Below are 20,888 nucleotides of genomic sequence, written 5' to 3'. Positions count from 1 at the left end.
TACCAACTTCACTCTGTCAAAAATAAAATGCACACGTTTATATGATGACGATTATTTTGACGACAGCACAGCTACACGGCCACTCGACTTCTCATGCCGATGTAGCCGAATTAAGCTAATTTCTATTTTTGTCAACTACAAAACCGAAATAGTGTTGCTAATATAATAAAACATATAAATCAAATTGGTGCTTAAAAAAAATATATTTTTTAACTTAATTAAGAGAAGTGTCTGATAACCATATTGAAATAAATTAATAACAGGTCCATAAATAATTATAACCATATATATATTTTTACTCAAAATAATTGTTTAAATCTTAATTACTTTGGAATTTTGCACGGTTATTTTTTATTAAAGTGGCACCACTGAATTATAAATCAGCTGTTTACTTTGTAGCTGTCGCCTTTAAAATAATTCAATAGCTGCCAGACGACTACAACTGCACCCAGAGAATTTGTGTGTAGTCGTGTAGCCTGTTGTCTTGAATGTGTTTAATGCATTATTCGGACATTCACCACATTGAAATTATCAAGTACGGTAGCAATATTCGACAACAGAAGCGTCGTATGTCCTTGTGCTAGTATACATACATACATAACTAGAGTCAGTCATACTAATTCGCTCACTCAGTCACTCAGTCACTTAGTTGCTTACTTGCCATTCATTCTGTCTTTGCGAGAAATTCTAAATACAAATAACGCGTCAAAAATGTCTAGAGCCTTTTGTTCCACCTGTACACATACACTGAAAAAGTACTTATAAATGGTATTTTATCGATTTTAATTTTTTACAACAAAACAAAAATAGAAAAAAGAAAAACCTATTTAATTTTTGACCGAATAAAACACATAGATATACAACTCGTATCATCAAAAAAAAAAAAAAACAATAATAACTAACGGCTTCAAATTAATAGATTTATGTAAAATACATAAATAGATCCCATTCAAATACGATCAAAAATTGTAATTTACATACATACATATTTATGTAGGTATGTGTGCAAATGTGACTGATAGATAAATACAACATTTGAATCTTATTTATTTGCAAATATTATTTAAATTGCCCCACACATCTACATGAGCATGCTGGGATTTGTTTACTTGGTTCTAATATTGGGTTGGATATTGATTGTTTTATTTTTAAAGTGTAAAAAATCGATTACTCCCCATATTGGGTTAACTGATAATTACACAGATGCCATTGGATCGGGTATGTACATGAGTTTGTGCATGTGTACATATATTTAATTTAATCATACTTTCCAAGATCAACGTCGACCCTCTGTTCATGTGATTCAACTACAACGGGAGGATTTAGAAAACGAGCATCAATTAATTGATGCCTATCACGAACGAAGCAATAGTTTAAGGCGCCATTCTCAGCGCCAGCCTTTATCAGCTATTGGGGAACGTAATATTGAAACAACATATCCTACAGAAGCTATTGTTAATCCAGCCTATACACACGACGAAGAATACATTATCAACGGTATGTATGAAATTCTTTTATTTTTCGCTCTTCTGATTTTTATAAAAAAAATAAGTAAGAGTACTATATGCGGCCGTGCCGAATCTTAAATACCATCCACCTATATATGATGGTATAACAACTGATATAATATAACAATTGTTAGATAGACTATTTTACGCAGAAGATATTTTATTTCAAATGTACAAAAAATTGTATCTAATTCAGCAATTTATAATTGAAATTCCTATGAGAACGTCTGAAATTTAACAATTTATATACTTAATAATTAGTTAATACGTTTGGATCAACATTTTTTCCTTTTTAACATCAAGTGAAGAAACATAGTATAAAAAAGGTTATACAAATGTATTGTGACAAATTTCAAAATATTGGGTTGTAGGACTTATATGGAAGCTATGACCTATTATGATTCGATTGTCATAAAATATTTTAACGTGATTTTTATGTATTTACTAGCAAATACGCTATCGCTTCGCTACCCCTGTCGAAGTAAAAGAAAAACAAATGTGAAAAGATTTTATAAGCAAATAAATGAATATATTGTTAGTGATTAATTGCATACTATGCCGTTGAAGGTATAAAAAATGTCCTGTGATTTTAAAAAATCTTGAAGCTTTTTTTAAGACATTCGCCAAGCTATGAAAGCTATTTATAAAAAGTTAGAAGACTCTAGCTTTAACAGTTGTTTAGATATCAATTTTTAATACGTCGAGGTACCAAAATAACACATGCAAAGTATTGAGAACTGCAATATTAGAGTTCTCCAGATATTCGATAATAAATATTAATAACTCGCCCGTTTTCGGTCAAAAAAATTAAGTAAAATTATAAAAAGATTTTTCGGACAAAATTTGAAGAGTCTTACAATTTTAGTTATCCTGATATACAAAATTGATAAAAGTACTTTGTATGGAAGGGCCCGCAACCACCGTTCCTGTCCCAGCCATGTTTAGCTAAACTCCGTACAGTGATGAGAAATTAATTCTATATATTCGAAATTAAGTATTTACTTGTTATGGGATGTGCCAGTAATCTAATCCCGAACATTTTCTGTAAAACTATGTAAACTGATAAGAAAGCCATTCGGATACAGTTTGAAGAATCTCGTAATTATAATTCTCAAAATCCCATATATTTGAAAACAACTATTTACTTTGTATGGGATGTGCCACACCTAGGGTTGCCAGTCGGGCTGGACTTGGTTGGATTGTCCAGCTTTTTTATGTCTGTCCAGTTTCAAGGTAAAATTGAATTTGTCCAGCTAAATAGAAATCTTCGACAATAATTTCCATAAATGAAAATTTACTCTAACACAGGTCAACAGCAAAGAAATGCTTCACTAACCACTATATAGATTTGATGCATCATGGTTACCTAAGTACTACTAATTCTATGGATAGATTTTTTTTAAATATTTTTTTCTAAAATTGTTAATTTTTTTAGATGTTTCTCCACATAATTTATGATAACTCAAAATGGGTTAGTTCGATATTATTGAAGTTATATATTGCGTTTTGATCGGCTTAGTAGTTTCGGAGTTATAATAACAAATTGAAGCAAAAAAAATATTTTTTAAGTGAAAATAGCAAATTTTTGTGTTTTAAACAACTCATGAAAAATCTAAAACGCCAGAAATTGTTCAGGTTTATTACTTTGTCGCGAAAGCGTATATAATAGCAACAAAATGATGTATCAAACATAAAAATCGATGGATTTTTTTCGAATTTATTCACAATTAAGTGAATTCACTCATTTTCCTAGTTTAAGTAAATTCGCTCATTTTCACAAAATTTTACTTTTTTGTATTGCGTTACATATAAGTCCTACAACCCAATATTTTGAAATTTGTCACAATACATTTGTATACCCTTTTTTATACTATGTTTCTTCACTTGATGTTAAAAAGGAAAAAATGTTGATCCAAACGTATTAACTAATTATTAAGTATATAAATTGTTAAATTTCAGACGTTCTCATAGGAATTTCAATTATAAATTGCTGAATCTTCTGCGTAAAATAGTCTATCTCACAATTGTTATATTATTTCAGTTGTTATACCATCATATATAGGTGGATGGTATTTAAGATTCGGCATGGCCGAATATAGTACTCTACGAAAGTGCAGATATTATAGTATATATATGTATATATGGAATGGATATGGGAGCTTTGGCCAATTATTAACAGATATTCACAAAATTCAGTACTATGATTTTTGAATACAAATTACTGATCTCTGTACTATTTTGGTTCAATATATGGAAGCTATGACCAATTATTGACCCAAGTATTTGAGGTTTATTTTTGTAGAATTTCATATAAACAACGCTTTTAACAAGAGTGGACCTTATATGGGAGCAATATTTAAAAAATATTGTAGTACAATTCATGGATACAAATTACTGATCGGTGTAAAATTTTGGTTCAGTACAGATTATTTTGGATATTTGTTACAGGTGTTTTCCGGAAGTGCTTCTTATATGGAGGCTATGACAAATTATGGGCCTAACATCGTTAAATTTTTACATCGATTTTTCAAATTTCAACCTGATAATTATATTTGTAAAAAATTTATATTTATAAGAGAATTTGTATTTATAAGAGATTTTATGAGTACATAACTGATTTTCGAAAGTGGACCTTATTTAGGTGCTATGGTCAAATATTGACCGATATTCACAAAATCCTGTAGTATGATTTCTAAATATAAATTGCGTATCTGTGTAAAATTTTGTTTTGATATTGATATTTTTAGATATTTATGTAGGTTAATGTGTTTTTCGGAAGTGGTCCTTACATGGGAGCTATAACTAATTATGGGCGGTTCTTCATAGAATTAGGTACAGCGATTTTGGTATATATGGGGACTATTTATGACAAATTTCAACTTAATAGCGATATTTATAAGACATTTATGCTTATTTAAGTGATTTTCGGAAGTGAACTTTATATGGGTGCTATGGTCAAATATGGGCCGATCCACAAAAAATTTGGTGTTGTGAAGTTTTTAAGCACGAAACTTATTTTTCCTGAATTTCATGTAGATAGTACAATTTTGTAAGCATTTACAGACCATGGTCCGATTCGTATAATTTTTTACCAGAGTTAGTCCTTTTAACATAAAAACAACGTGTGTAAAATTGTATGGTATTATCTGCAATATATTTGCACAAATCACAAAAACTATTTTAAAATTATCAAGTTTTTTTTTAGGTTGTCATTTTGGTTCATAACTCTGGTTCCACTGAACCGATTTTCAATACCAAACTGCCTAGGAGAATAATAAAAATTTTTTTTGCAATTCTATCAATTTTGTATGTCTATTTTGGGCGTGAGCGTGTTTTACATAGACAGACAGACGGACAGAATTTCATAGAGATCAATAATATACATACATATATGTATACTTTGTTGGGTATCAGATGAATATTTTTCAATGTTACATACGGAATGACAAACTTATATATACCCTCATTCACCACTTATGGTGAAAGGGACCGTTTTGGAAAAAAAATTCAGTTTTGCAAAACAAAAGTCAAAAATTGTATGTCTTGAGTTACAAAATATTTATTTTGATAGATATCCCACTAAGCGACTAAAGGCCCAACTTAATATGCATACACTAGTTTAAGTCAGCTTAAGCAACTGTTCGAATACATATAAAACGTATGTGACAAACTATAATGTGTCAATAGTGAAACTATACTGATTTACTATTGACACAGTCACCAGTACTAGTGACTTATTTTACCCCAGACAATGATATTTACTATAGACATTTAACATGTGCGTGTCATTGGAAGTCTACTACTGACGATATTACTATTGACTAGGTACTGATTCACTAGTGCATTTTAGAAATTCTAATCTACACTTTTGGTACTTTTCTGAAGTAGATGTAAATAATGAATCTGCATATTTTGTTAACATTTGACGTTGTATTAAACAAACTAAAAAACGAAATGGTATGAATTCGTTGACAATGTCGCTAAAAAGTCACCAAAATAGTCGACAAAACTGGTGACTTGGAGACACTTGTCCCCAGGTTTCCTTCAGGGGTACTTAAGAGAGTTTCGTCAAATTTTATTTGCTTAAGCAAAGAGCGAAGCTGGTCGCACATTCCGTAAGTTTTTTTTATTGTATACAAAGAAAATAAAGAAAAAATTAAAAGGATGAAGAAAATTAATTTATTTTCATAAAATAATAAGAAATACGTATTTTTTTAATTACGTGTTGCACATAAATGTGTAAATGGGGCTAAATTGTTTTGAATGCACATAAGTACATTATGGCCACCTAAAAGATTCTTCGGATTTTCTTAAGCATTTGACAGTCTTTTCGTTCTGTTTTGACATTAACTTAAGCTAGCTTATGCACATTATACTTGGGCCTTAAAATGATTTTCAAATGTTTCGAATCTAGTTCTCAGTTAAAGTCAAGGAGGCCGAAAAGGGATGTACCCTGGTGGCACAATGGTTTTGACAAACTTAGGGCTGAGGCAAGACGTCTATTTAACAGAGCCAAACGTACAGGTGACTGGATCACCTACAAAATGGCTCTCATTGAGTACAATATAGAAATCAGGAGATCAAAAAGATCAATATGCCGTAGCTACTGCGAGAAAATTGATAATCTCCCGGAAACTATTGGGCTACAAAAGACATTATCTCGGGGTCATACCAGTGGTCTCTGTATGCTGAAACGTCCAGATGGTACGTACGCTGAGTCTCCGGAGGAGACCTGTAAACTTCTCCTGGATACTCTTTCCCGGTTCATTGCCTTTCAGTGCAACTGCGACTTACACATGGGTTCCCTCAATATCCAAAAGTAATCGCAGGTTGGCAGGCAGGATCTTTAGTACGGAGCTGGTAAAATGGGCGATATCTAAATTTAGCTCATATAAATACGTAGTAACAGATGGAATCTTTCCATGCTTTCTACAACAAGGAGGTGACATTATTGTCTCTCAACTATCGATAATCTTCAAATCAAGTCTAATGGCTTGCCGTGTGCCAACGACTTGTCGCGAGATTAAAGTGGTATTTATACCTAAGGCTGGGGGAAAATCTGAACAACTGCCAAAGTCGTACAGACCAATTAGTCTCAGCTCGTTTTTTCTGAAAACGATGGAGACACTACTCGATAGTTATATAAGAGATACCTATCTTATGCTGAATCCAATACACCGTTTCCAGTTTGCCTATCAACCTGGTAAATCTACGGTGACTGCCATTCATCAAGTAACGAAATGCTGTCATCAAGGGTTATTAAGTTGGACTTAGGAGGGTCATCGAAAACCATACGGGCAACCAGGGGATGTCTACAAGGTGGCGTATTATCGCCTCTATTATGGACTCTGGTTATCGATGAACTACTACTGGAGGAACTTAACAACTTAGGATTCCGTACATATGGATACGTCTACGACTTAGTAATTTCTATAACTGGGTGGGATGACGTAACTATATCGGATAGGATGCAGACTGCTCTAAATATAACCTCCAAGTGGTGCTTGGATAGGGTGTTAACCATCAACCCATCTAAGACAATTCTTGTGCCATTTACAAAACGAAGAGTTATTAGACTCATAGAGACTACATTGAATGGCTCATCTATAGGGTTTTCTAAGGAGGTAAAATATCTTGGGGTTACACTTGATAGTACTCTCACTTGGAATTCTTACTTATCCAACACTATCAAAAGAGCTACTAGAGCACAGATGCCTGCCAGCGACTTTTTGGTAAAACGTGGGGGTTAAGACCGAAAATTATCTACAGGTCTTTTATTACAATTATTAGGCCAATAATAACATATGCTGCTTTGGCATGGTGGAAAAAAGTGGAACAGATAACTGCAAGATCGCTACTTGATAAGGTCTATCGGCTTATCTGGGTATCTTTGGGAACGATCCTAGTATTGCAGTATCGGACTATATGTCAACGACTCTGGTGTTTAATAGAAAGTTTATGGTCCTTATACCTGAAAGGTATGAGTGGTTAAATCAGACATGGTGGCAGAATAATGCCGATCAAGTGTGGTTTACAGATGGTTCCAAACAGGCTAATGGTGACACTGGGGCTGGTATATATGAGCCCAATTTTCAAAGGGGTATCCAAATGTGTACATTCCCATCTATATTTCAGGCGGAAATTTATGCCATCCTTATATGCTCTAACGTATGTTTGAGACGGAGAGTTAGGAATAATAGAATATTTGTTATGTCGGATAGCCAAGCTGCTCTTAGAGCCTTACTTCATATGAAGGTAAGGTCTGGTGTTGTTATGGACTGCTGGACATCATTGAATGAACTCGACACACACAATGAACTTACCTTGTGCTGGGTGGGTACCTGGTCATGAAGGCCATGCTGGTAATGAACGTGCTGATTTTTTGGCCAATAGAGGTGCCCGACGCCCATAAATAGGCCTTGAACCGTTCTTTGGCATCCCACGTCGATACACTATGGAACGAATTCGTTCTTGGGTTGAATCGGAATTTTCCCGATTTTGAAACAATTTACCAGGACTTATGCCCGTAATTTCCACAAATAGATATCTATCAGTGCTTAGTTACTTATGGTCGGGTCTTTTAGCACATAGAAAAAGTCACCACTGCCACTTGTACATATTTTTTGCACAATGATCAAAAACACATAATTCCAATTGTTATTTTTACTTTTATGATTAAAAATTTTCAAAATTAATTTTTTTATTAATATTTTCATATACAAAAAATGTAAACAAACAGAAAGAAAAACTAAAAAGTAAAAAATTTTGACAATCTCACAAGTATTTACAAAGGAGAAAAAAATGAACAGCTGATTACTTGCATGTACTTGTATAAATATACTTTGATCTATTTTGAAAGTGCTTGAGTTTTGTCAAACTTTTGAAAATATAAAAAAAAAATAAAAAAATTTATTTTCAAAAAATATGAATGAAAATGTGAATAAAAAGATTTCATATACCAAAATCGATAGTACCTTATGGGGGCGATTATGATATCATATATTATTATTGAAAACGATATTATCATAAAATAGTTTTCAAATATTTTCCTTCCAATAAAATAAATAAATAAATTACAAACATTTGAAAAAAACTTCAAACTGAAAAATAATTTAAATTAAAAATTTTCAAACAACAAACGCAAGAAGGAAACAAAATAATTATTAAATCATTTAATACGCTATTATTTGATTTAAACTATGGGTAGACAAGAAGCACGCGAAGATTTTCTTAAAGTTTATGGTGATTTGAAATTCATGCAATATTTAAAACATCCACATATTTGCAAAAATATGCATGAATGATATTAAAATGATGTATGATATGTTATTTTTCTTTTCCAGGTTTTTTGTCTTATTTCAGCGAATATGTATTATAAAATATAAAAAGTATTATTTTTAGTATTAAATAGAATTCAGAATAAAATCTGTAGCATGGCGATTTTACTATCGTTTTTATTGGAAATTATGATAGCGAAAACGATATTATAATTTCCTGGAAAAACGATATTATAAGGAACGGTACAATTTAGTCCGCAAAAAATATCGTTTATGACACGAAAACGATATCATATATGATAGTTTATATCATCTAGATGATATCGTTTCGATGTCGTTTTAATATCGTTTAAACGATATCAAATATAATTTAAATTTAACGGCCGTTTTTTAGTTAATATGTAAAAATAACAAAAGCTTTGTGTTTACATTGGTAACGGTTTTGTCAAACATTGTGTGTTGACATAGAAAATTATAAATTAAAAAATTCTAACAAAAATTAAAATCTCTTTAATTCTGAAAAGCAATATTTTGAAGCAAAATTTAGCTAAAATCAACGTTAATAAAAATAATAAATAAAAGATACAAAATAATCAGGTGAGTATCAATAAAATTGAACTTAAAAAAAAATTCCATTAAAAAAATCAAAAAGATGCCAAAATAAAATTTGTTTATTGTTTATTTGATAAATTCAATTTTGACAAAACTTGTTGAAGTTACGGGCATTATACAGTCCAAAAGGTTTATTACTCTGTTCAAACGAAGATCTCAATTGTTGCTATCGCTCGGAAAGGGTGAATTGAGATTACTTACTGGATTATTCAATGGACACTGTGGCTTTAGGTATCACCAATTTAATTTAGGTAATATTGCGAATGAGCAGTGTAGGTTTTGTGAACTTCAAGCTGAAACCTCTGAACATATTCTATGCGACTGCCCAATGCTGGCAAAACGCAGAACAAGATGGCTCGGAAGGGCCTTTATGGCCCAGGGGATGTAATTGATCTCTCATCTAATAGAATAAAAATCGTATGTCTTGAGTTACAAAATTCTTATTTTGATAGATATCCCATTCGGATCCATCTAAGCTATCAAATAGGTCTTAAAGGAAAAAACCTAGCTTTCTTTTGAGCAAAAAAATTTCAAAAATGTGCCCATTTTGGAAAAAGTTTGATTTTCTAAAACAAAGTCAAAAATTGTATGTCTTGAGTTACAAAATATTTATATTGATACATAGATATCCCACTCGCATACCACTAAGCGACCAAAAACTGTTAAAGGAATGAACCTAAGCTTTCTTTTGAGCAAAAAAAATTTAAAGTTAGATTTTGCAAAAAAAAGAAATTAAAAAATGTATACAGTAGTTTTGACTTACCTGCCTTTCACTTAAGAGCATTTTGCATACAAGTGCATAAAACTTGTGTTTTGTATATTTATTTACCAAACTCCATATAAATTCGTTAATTTAAGTGCATTGTTCATACCTGCACATTTAAGATAAGTGCATAATACTTTTGGAAGCTATAACTGGTTTTCATAAAAAAATGTCATTTAGCTGCCTGAACAAAATTAAATCAAAACGAAATAAGGAATAAACGATTTTGAAAAAATTAGAAGTTTGCAACTTCTTAATAATTTGAAACGTAGCTAAAATAACAAATTTGTCGTTATGTTTAGACGGAAAAATCACAAAGCTTCATGTAAATTATTGCCGTTAGCTGCTTTTTTGGGCAGTAAACTTAAATGCACTTACCAGCATCAATGAGCACGTAAGTGCATTACGGTTAACTGCATTTTTATCTTACCTGCACAAAATATCGTGCAAAGTTGGTTGCGCAGGTAAGTCAAAATTACTGTATCTTGAGTTACAAAATATTTATTTTGATAGATATTCCACTCGCATTACACTAAGCGATCAAAAGGGTCTTCATGGAAAATATATCAGCTTTCTTTTGAGCAAAAAAAATTAATAAAGGGGTACATTTTGAAAAAAAGTCAACAAAGTTTTTGATTTTGCAAAAAAATTTAAAAATTTTATGTTTTGAGTTACAAAAGATTTATTACCAAATAGGTCTTCAAGGAAAATATCTAATCTCTCTTTTGAGAAAAAAGAGCCAATTTTGAAAAAAAAAAGTCAAAAAATAGTTTTTGATTTCGGAAAAAAAAATATCAAACATTTTTTATTTTTAATATTTTGAAGAAATAGATATTTAAATTTTTGGGAAAAATTTTGCTAAGAACAATAGGTAATAAGTTACATGGATGAGAAAAAACACCTGCTTGGACAAAATATAAAATTTTGACGCCCTCTAACACAGAGAGTTCTCGACCGATCTTGTGAAAAATTGTGTCTGAATTACTATCCAATAGAACTAACCTGTGTAAATTTCATCCCGATCGGAAGACATCGATTTCAAAAGTTGGTTCACTTGACATGAAATCCCCCATATATGAAATTCATGTCACCAAATTTTGTTAAGACATAAATCACACGACCTAATTTCATGGTGATCGGTCCATAATTGGTCGTAGCTCCCACTGACCACTGCCGAAAATCATTCGCAAATATAGATTATTGAAATTTTAAAAGAAAAATGTTTTTGCTCATTTACTTAATGTAGGGTATTATATGGTCCGGCTTGATCGATCATACTTTCTTACTTGTTTAATTTACGAATGTTATCTTTGCTAGTGATGTTATCCCTGCTAGTCGTCATTCCCCTGTGGATATTTTTGGCTGGCTAATGTGGATTATCTACAAAACTCTCTTAATTGACAATTTAAGTACATACTGCAGTGTTGCCACTCACTCAAAATATTTGTTACCAAATTTGCTAAAAAGTAACCAAAAAAAATTTATTGCAAACGTCATATTTTTAACTTTTTTTAAAAAATATGAAGAGAAGTATGAAATTTAATTTTTTTTAATACATTCTATACACGTTTTCATACTTCAAGATAAATTTTATGTCAAGATTTAGAATATTATGAAAATAATACAGAGCATCCTGACGGCAAAGTTTTGCAAAAAATCATAAACGATAACTTAAAAAAATATAATTGTTTAGTAAAATGGCAATAGATGACAATAAACTCTGTTTTAAAGAATATAGAAAATGTGGTTAGTAAACTAACCACCAAACCTCAAAGAGTTAAACATATCAAATACACCCAGCGAAAAAATGAACACTTCCATGTACGATTTGATACCATTCGGTGTCAATAGTGTATGAACCCCGTATGTGTACAAATTGTACACGAACGGTGTCAATTTGACAAGGAAAAAATTACACCATTCCGTTGCTGAATTGACAACATCCGTTTTCTATTTGACACCGTTCGTGTACGATTTTATAACAGACCGTTGACAATTTGTCACCGTTCGTGTACGATTTGACACCAGACCGTTGTCAATTTGATACCGCACCGTTGTCAAATTGTACACCATACGTTGTCGATTTGATACCGTTCGCGTACGATTTAGTAATTAAAATAAGTAATTTTTTTTTTATTTTTTACATTTATTTTTAAATACAATAAGAATAAATACTTAAATATAAAATACTAGCTGACCCGGTGCGCTTCGCCACCCCAATTAGAAGAAAGAAATAGTACTATCAAGTCTCACTTTGTGAATCTAATTGTAAATGTCTAATTTCATATTTCTGGGTCCATTATTATAGAAAATGCAAAATGTGTTCCTAATTTTAAATTTTTAGGTTTATTATTATAAAATATTCAAAAAGTACCATTGCAATAAGGAAATAGTACCATTGATTATCAAGTTTGAATTTTAGATTTGTATATCATTTCCTATATTATCAACTAATTTTGTTTCTATAATACTTAAGATTTAATAAATTATCACAAAACCGAAACCGATCGGTTTTTAATTTTTTAAAACCGAAACCGCGGCTTTGGAAACTCTAGGTCCATTATTATAGGAAATCCAAAAAAGTACCCTTAGAATATATAAAAAGTACCAAAAATCCCCCACTCACTCGGGTCCATATAAGCTTAATTTCATGGCTTTAGGTTCATTGGTGTAGAAATTACAAAAAGTACCATTCGAATAAAGAAAAAGTACCAAAAAGTCTCCCCTAGAATTCTAACTCACTTAGGACCATGTATGTTTAATTTCATGTTTTTAAGTCCATTGCTATAGAAAATTAAAAAAAGTATCATTAGAATAAACAAAAAATACCATGAAGTATCCGCTTGAATTTTCAATCACTTAGGACCATATACGCTTAATTTCATATTTCTAGGTCCATTATATTATAGAAAATTCAAAAAGTACCATTAGAATATAGAAAAAGTACCAAAAAGCACCCACTTGTAGTTTCCCACTCACTCGGTTCCATATAAGCTTTATTTCATGTTTCTAGGTTCATTGGTGAAGAAATTACAAAAAGTACCAATCGAATAAAGAAAAAGTACCACAAAGTCTCCCCATAGAATTCTCACTTACTTAGGACCATATATGCTTAATTTCATGTTTCTAAGTTCATTGTTATAGAAAATTCAAAAAAGTACTATTAGAATAAACAAAAAGTACCAAAAAGTCTCCCCCTAGAATTCTCACTCACTTAGGACCATATATGCTTAACTTCATATTTCTATGTCCATTATTACAGAAAATTCAAAAAGTACCATTCGAATATAGAAAAAGTACCAAAAAGCAGTCACTTGTAGATTCCCACTCACTCCGGTCTTAATTTCATGTTTTTAGGTTCATTGGTGAAGAAATTACAAAAAGTACCATTCGAATAAAGAAAAAGTACCAAAAAGTCTCCCCTAGAATTCTCACTCACTTAGGACCATATATGCTTAATTTCATGTTTCTAAGTCCATAGTTATAGAAAATTCAAAAAGTACCATTAGAATAAAGAAAAAGTACCAAAAAGTCTCCCCCTAGAATTCTCACTCACTTATGACCATATATGCTTAATTTCATGTTTCTAAGTCCATAGTTATAGAAAATTCAAAAAAGTACCATTAGAATATAGAAAAAGTACCAAAAAACCCACACTTGTGGTTTCCCACTCACTCGGTTTATATATAAGCTTTATTTCATGTTTCTAGGTTCATTGGTGAAGAAATTACAAAAAGTACCATTCCAATAAAGAAAAAGTACCAAAAAGTCTCCCCCTAGAATTCTCACTCACTTAGGACCATATATGTTTAATTTCATGTTTCTAAGTCCATTATTATAGAAATTTCAAAAAAGTACCATTAGATGAACAAAAAAGTACCTATAGTTCAGTTGACACATTTTGGTACCTAAATATTATCCCCTATTCCTAACACTAACTTCACTCAAATACATATCAGCTAACTTTAATGTCGATAACTGAAATAATTTAAAATTTTAAAAAAGTACCATTAGGAGAAAAGTACCAATTTCCCTTTTCTTACTTGAACACCCCTCAAGTTTGAAATTTAAAAATATTCCATTTTGCCAAAATTGTTTATGCTACAGGCATGTATCAAAATATTAAAATCTGTGTTAATGTGACCAAGAATAAATATGTTTTAAAAAAAGTACCAAACTGTTTACCCGGATTTGGCCCAATATACACCTTGGTACTCGAGTTCCAAATAACACCCTGTTAGTTAATTTTTGTATGAATCCAGGAACCAACGTTAAAAAAATTATCAAAATTGGCTTAATAATTTCAAATATAATGTATTTTCCCGATTTTATCCCCTTTTTGGTACCTTTTTTATCGCCATTGAGGTGGTACAATTTCATTCAAATAAATTTCTGTAACGTGGTGGGAGCTCATAATAAAATATTTGTATGTCTATGTCAAATTATAGAAAAACATATTTTATGAAAAAGTACCAAAAATTATCACAATTTTTATCCCTTAAAGGTTCGAATTTCCAAAAAGTACCAAACTTATATTTTTTATTTTTTGTTAGTTAAAGAATACGATTTAAAATTTGTTTCTATGTTTATTGGTTTAAAAGATACATAGGGTGCAAAAAAAGTACCAAAATACAGTTTTTACCCGTTTTCTCCCCTAAAAGTTTCGAATTTCCAAAAAGTACGAAACACCTGTCAGCTTATTTTTTAAATGGAGTAACATGCTATTTTAAGTTTTTTTGTATCTTTATTAGTTTTGAAGATATAAGGTTACCGAATTTACCCGTTTTTACCCTTTTTTACCCCCTAAACGTTCGAATTTCCAAAAATCCCTTCTTATCGGATCGTTTTGGGGAGGGAGGAACCCACAGTTAAAATTTCGTGATTCTAGCTTCAGCCGTTTGGGCTGTGCGATGATGAATCAGTCAGTCAGTCAGTCAGTCATTCAGTCAGTCAGTCAGTCAGTCAGTCAGTAACGTTACTCTTTTATATATATAGATGTACATATAAAAGATTCCATGTTTAAATGTGGCTAAACATTGGTGTCAATTGTCGGATTGAAATTTCAAATAGCATCCCTAATGGTGGCACTGCTTCCCTTATGTCCTCTTTCTAATAATTAAAATAAAATAAATACTTATTATATTCTACATCGCTGTTAATTATATACACATATAGCTCTACTTACCTTTTAAATGTACAAAAACTGAAGGCATATTTATTGTTTCCAGGATTTTTTGGAGTTGTATGTCGTCACTGGATTTGGCGATCTTCTCACTGCCTGGGTCTTCATCTGCATCAACACAAATTCGATGTTAAACACAATTACGCTTACTTTTATACATATTTTGGTTTTTAAACCATTTATTTACTTCACTTTAATCCATTATATTTATTAAAATTTTTTAATGTAAACAAAATTAATTATAAAAACAAAGCAGAGAAATTCATGTTGAGATGCGTTAGCGAATAATAATAACCGTTTGTCGATTTTGCAACGTCGATTTTCCCTCAGTGTAGTGGCATAGATTTAAAAATATTACACTTTAGGTTTGCTGAACATTTTTATACCCTACACCACCATAGTGGGGAGGGTATTATGCGTTTGTGCAGATGTTTGTAACGCCCAAAAATATTAGTCTAACACCCACCTTAAAGTATACCGATCGACTTAGAATCACTTTCTGAGTCGATTAAACGATGTCCGTCCGTCCGTCCGTCCGTCCGTCCGTCCGTCCGTCTGGTTGGCTGGCTGGCTGTCCATGTAAACCTTGTGCGCAGAGTACAGGTCGCAATTTTGAAGATATTTCGATCAAATTTGGTACATATTACTTTTTCGGCCCAAGGACCAAGCCTATTGAAACTGGCTGAAATCGGTCCATTATTTCACCTAGCCCCCATACAAATGTCCCCTCGAAATTGGACTTTATCGGTCATAAATGTTTAATTTATCAATGTATGTACACAAATTTCGCTCCAATTAAGTTTTATATATACAAAATTCATGTCACCAAATTTTGTTACGATCGGTCCATAATTAGTCATAGCTCCCATATAGACCCGCTTCCGAAAATCACTTTAACGTGCATAAATCGCTTAAAAATGTTGGTATACACACAAAATTCAACATAGTTAACTTTAACATAGACATAAATCACACGACCTAATTTTATGGTGATCGGTCCATATAACCCCCACTTCCGAAAATCACTCACGAATATAAATTACTGATATTTTAAAAGAAAAATATTTCTACTCACTACTTGGTGTAGGGTATTATATGGTCGGTCTTGACCGACCATACTTTCTTACTTGTTCTTTTTAATTATCTTATTTACGTTACTGGCTACAGTAAGATAACTATTTTATCATTTTTATAAAAAAAAATTATTAATGAAATTTTTAATAAATAAAACGAATTGAATTTAAATATCATTGTCTAATGTAAATACAGTTTTATACAGATGTCTTCTATTCATATTCTAAGTTTTCCTTCAATAGATGGCGTAAATTTAGTTTCCTCTTTGTTTATTGGCTATTAACAAACAAAAAAAGAACACAACATCTATCTATAGTGTCTATCTTAATTTGAGTTTCACAATAAATTTCTTGATTGCTTTTAACTTCTAATCTCACAGAATAAGGAATAAATTTTAATACAATCACTTAAAAATTGTAGAAAAATTATAATAAAAAAACATAATTTTATATAAAATCTGATTTAACCTTTTGATATTACAGTATTCGATAGTCAAATGGAAATCAGATCCTATGTAAAACTTGTTTATTCCATTAAAATAATTTTTCTCTAAAATTCGTTATTAATTCCAGCAAAACCCTTACCTTTTCTCCTGTGTTTAAAATTAATTTAACTATTTAATAATTTTCCGGATTATAATTTAATTTAATCTGATGCAAAAAATATAACACTGTCACTTTTTACAAACTTTTAGATCTGGCAATGTGCTCGCAATGTACTGACAATTAAATATTATTAGCAAAAGGAAAATTGTAAGAAAACCTTACAATTTCATTGTCAAGCAATTGTCAAACAATAAATTTACCTGCAAACAAAAATTGTCAGTTCACACGGTTGTCAGATTGTTGTATGGCAAAAGTTACCAGATCTCTTGTTAGACATTGTCAGAAGAAAATTCAAATCATTTCATCATTTGACAGATAATTTTAATTGTCATCTGTGTGTATTTATAAAAAAAAGTGTGAAATTAAAGATATTATTATGGAGCAGAAAAAAGCCATTGCAACTATTTTAACTACATATTTATTAGAAGGTAGCGAGGATGAACACAAAATAGCAAAAAATCGTCGCAAAGTTTGGGTAGAGGATTGGGTACTTCGCCGTCAGCAGGAGGGATTTTATGCTAAATTGCTCATCCACCTACAAACTGACGAGCCGGAGTTGTATCATAATTTTTTGCGAATGGACTCCGAACAATTTGATCATCTTCTAAGTTTAGTAACTCCCCATATTCAAAAGAAAGATACCAACATGCGCAGGAGCATTTCAGCAGCTGAACGACTAGTGTTAACCTTACGTTTCCTAGCTACTAGCGAAAACTATCGGTCACACCAGTATCTAATTCGCATTCCACCATCAACGATATCCACAATTATTCCCGAAGTTTTAGATGCAATTTACAAAGTGCTTGTGGATATGTATCTGAAGGTAAATTGATTTTCTTCTTTCATAGTAGCATAAAACAGATTTAAATTAATTTCTAGACACAAAAAGAAGCAGATGCTTGGGAAGCCATTACTGACAAGTTTAATAAATTGTGGCAATTTCCTAACTGTATAGGTGCAGTGGAAGGAAAGAATGTTGTAATGGATGCACCAGCCAATTTTGGCAGTATTTTTTATAACTACAAGGGCACACATAGCATCATATTAATGGGCATTGCTGATGCGGTGTATAAATTATTATACGCACCCAGAGATTTGACACCATTCGGTGTCAATAGTGTATCAACCCCGTATGTGCACAAATTGTACACGAACGGTGTCAATTTGTCAACGAAAAAATTACACCATTCAGTTGTCGAATTCACACCATCCATTGTCGATTTGACACCGTTCGTGTACGATTTGACACCAGACCGTTGTCAATTTGATACCGCACCGTTGTCAATTTGAAACCATATGTTGTGGATTTGATACCGTTCGTGTACGATTTGGTAATTGAAATAAATAATAATTCCTTTATGTTTTACATTTATTTTTAAATACAATACGAATAAATACTTAAATATGAAATACATATAAATTTCATGTTTAAATTTCCTGTATGTGAAATTTCAAATAGCATCCCTAATTGTGGCACTGCTTCCACAGGTCATCATTCTAAAAAATAAAACAAATACTTATTGTATTCTACATTGCTGATAATTATATATATATAGCTCTACTTTCCTTTTAAATGTACAAAAACTGTATGTTTATTGTTTCCAGGAATTTTTGGAGTTGTATGTCGTCAGTGGATTCGGTGATCTTCTCATTTCTTGCACTGCCTGGATCTTCATCTGTGTCAACACAAATTCACTATTAAACACAATTACACTTTCTTTAATACATATTTTCATTTTTAAATATTTTCACTTTTTTAATGTAAATAAAATTTAAAACTCACTTATAAAAACAAAGCAGAGCAAAAAGTTTCGTCGCAACACTTTGACAATAACTTATCAGCAACTCACGTTGAGATGCGTCGGCGTTTAATTTAACAACATTGCGTTGTCGATTCGTACCCATTTGTTTACAAATTGTAAACGTACGGTGTCGAAAAAAAGTGACACCGTATGGTGCCAAAATGACACCAACCGTTGTCGATTTTGCAACGTCATTTTTCCCTCAGTGCGTTGGTTTGGGTCGTAATGGCCGATTTTCTGATGAGGGTATGTTTAATCGTTGCACATTTCGTCAGGCTCTGGATACTAACCAGCTTTGTTTACCACCTCTTAAGGCACTACCCGGTCGACAACAAACTATTCCGTACGTACTTGTTGCTGACGATGCATTCGCTATGCGATATAATCTTTTAAAGCCGTATAGCCAACGCTGTCTCACAATGGTACAGCGTGTGTTCAATTATCGACTAAGTCGTGCACGCCGTATTATTGAAAATGTATTTGGCATCATGTCTGCACGCTTTCGGGTACTGCGCAAGCCAATATGTCTGAATCCGGAAAAACAATTACACAATTGCGTATTGTGTGCTCCACAACTTTTTGATAACAATAAATAAAAAAAGTATGTGCCTTCCAATGCATTTGACCATTACGATGCCAACGGCACACTTATCCCACGTGATTGGCGTACCGAGGAAGCAGATGGCAAATCAATGTTTCGATTGCAAAGACAACGTAATGACACTTTCAATGCCAAAGATATTCAAAAATAATTTATTTATTCAAAACACTTTGAGATCAATTTTTAATTGAATATAAAATTTATTTTAATAAAAATTGATAAAAACAATATTTTTGAAAATTAACTTTCTAATATTAAGTATAAATTTATGACCGATTAAGGCAAATACATTAGCAAATAAATAAAAAAAAAACATATTTTATGACTATAGTGAGATAATTATTTTTTTTTTCTTTTAAAACAATTATTAAAAAGAAAACAAAATTCATAGTAAATAAAGCTAGTGCATATCGTCGTAATTTTGTATTAAAAACCAAAACAAATGTGCTCATAAACCCGTTTTTCAAAATATTGTCAGTAATTCAGACTTCATTATCCAGAAAAAAGTTTACATTTTGTTAAATATAAAAATTGTTAAAAATTGAATCAAGTATTCATGTGCTCAAAAACAAAATTATCTAATATTTTCTACTATTTTTTTGTATTTTGAATTTGATAATTTAATATACAATTATCGTTATTGGTTGAATTGTAATTAAAAAAGTTATTATCAAAATTATCAAATTCAAAACTCAAAAATCGGTAGAAAATTTTGTTTTTGAGCACACGAATACTTGATTCAATTATAAAATAATTGAAACCAGTTCAATATGTAATAAATATTTGAATTTAAACCGTTTACGAAATAGTGTTTTCTGTGTTGCTACATTTTAATATAAAAACAAGTAAGAGAGCTATATTCGGCTGTGCCGAATCTTATATACCCTTCACCAAATTATACTTTAAAATAAATTTGTTTAAATATTTTTAGGTAAACAAAATTTAATTGTTTTCCAAATTTTTTTTTAATTTTTTAAAAAAAGTTTTTTCCAAATTTTTTTAAAATTTTTTTTTTTTTTTTGAAAAAAAATGTATGACAAAAAAAATTTTTTGATGAAAAAAAATTCGGGTTAAAAAATATTTTTCCCGATTTTGACCCATTGTAGGTCCAACTTACAACTTATCTACATCGTTGCAATGGACTTTGAAATATCTATCATTAGATATCCATATTGTCTATATTAATGACTTAGTAATCCAGATATAGATCAAAAATAGGGATGTGATGGCTTATCATCACTTTCGGAATATAAGCAAACTACATCGAGTCAAACCTCATCAGAGTATAAAAGTGTATTTATGTCATCATTGGTTCCATTAAGAATTCGGAAGTATGCTGCCAGTGATTCTCCATCAACTAGTTTTGAGGATATATGGATTAATTCAACTCCTGGATCGAAAGCCTTTTGTAGGCCAATATGTTTCGAATATACAAAAGAAACAAAGATTACGACACAAGATTTG

At 31.2% G+C, this 20,888-nt stretch overlaps 1 protein-coding gene across 1 annotated transcript in view; it reads left to right on the top strand.

The window, feature by feature from the left end:
* Positions 1–993: 993 nt before the first annotated feature.
* Positions 994–20,888, top strand: part of LOC135962289 (uncharacterized) — a 44,902-nt gene continuing 25,007 nt past the window's right edge. Inside the window, exons 1-2 of the mRNA XM_065514135.1 lie at positions 994–1,218; positions 1,276–1,497. Of these exons, the coding sequence (XP_065370207.1) occupies positions 1,086–1,218; positions 1,276–1,497 (355 nt within the window). The 5' untranslated portion in view covers positions 994–1,085. The remainder of the gene's footprint in view (positions 1,219–1,275; positions 1,498–20,888) is intronic.

Source organism: Calliphora vicina, chromosome 5, assembly GCF_958450345.1.
Source record: "Calliphora vicina chromosome 5, idCalVici1.1, whole genome shotgun sequence".
Classification (NCBI taxonomy): Eukaryota; Metazoa; Arthropoda; class Insecta; order Diptera; family Calliphoridae; genus Calliphora; species Calliphora vicina.
Note: the sequence above shows the minus strand (reverse complement) of the source record. Positions and strands in the feature narration are given on the sequence as shown.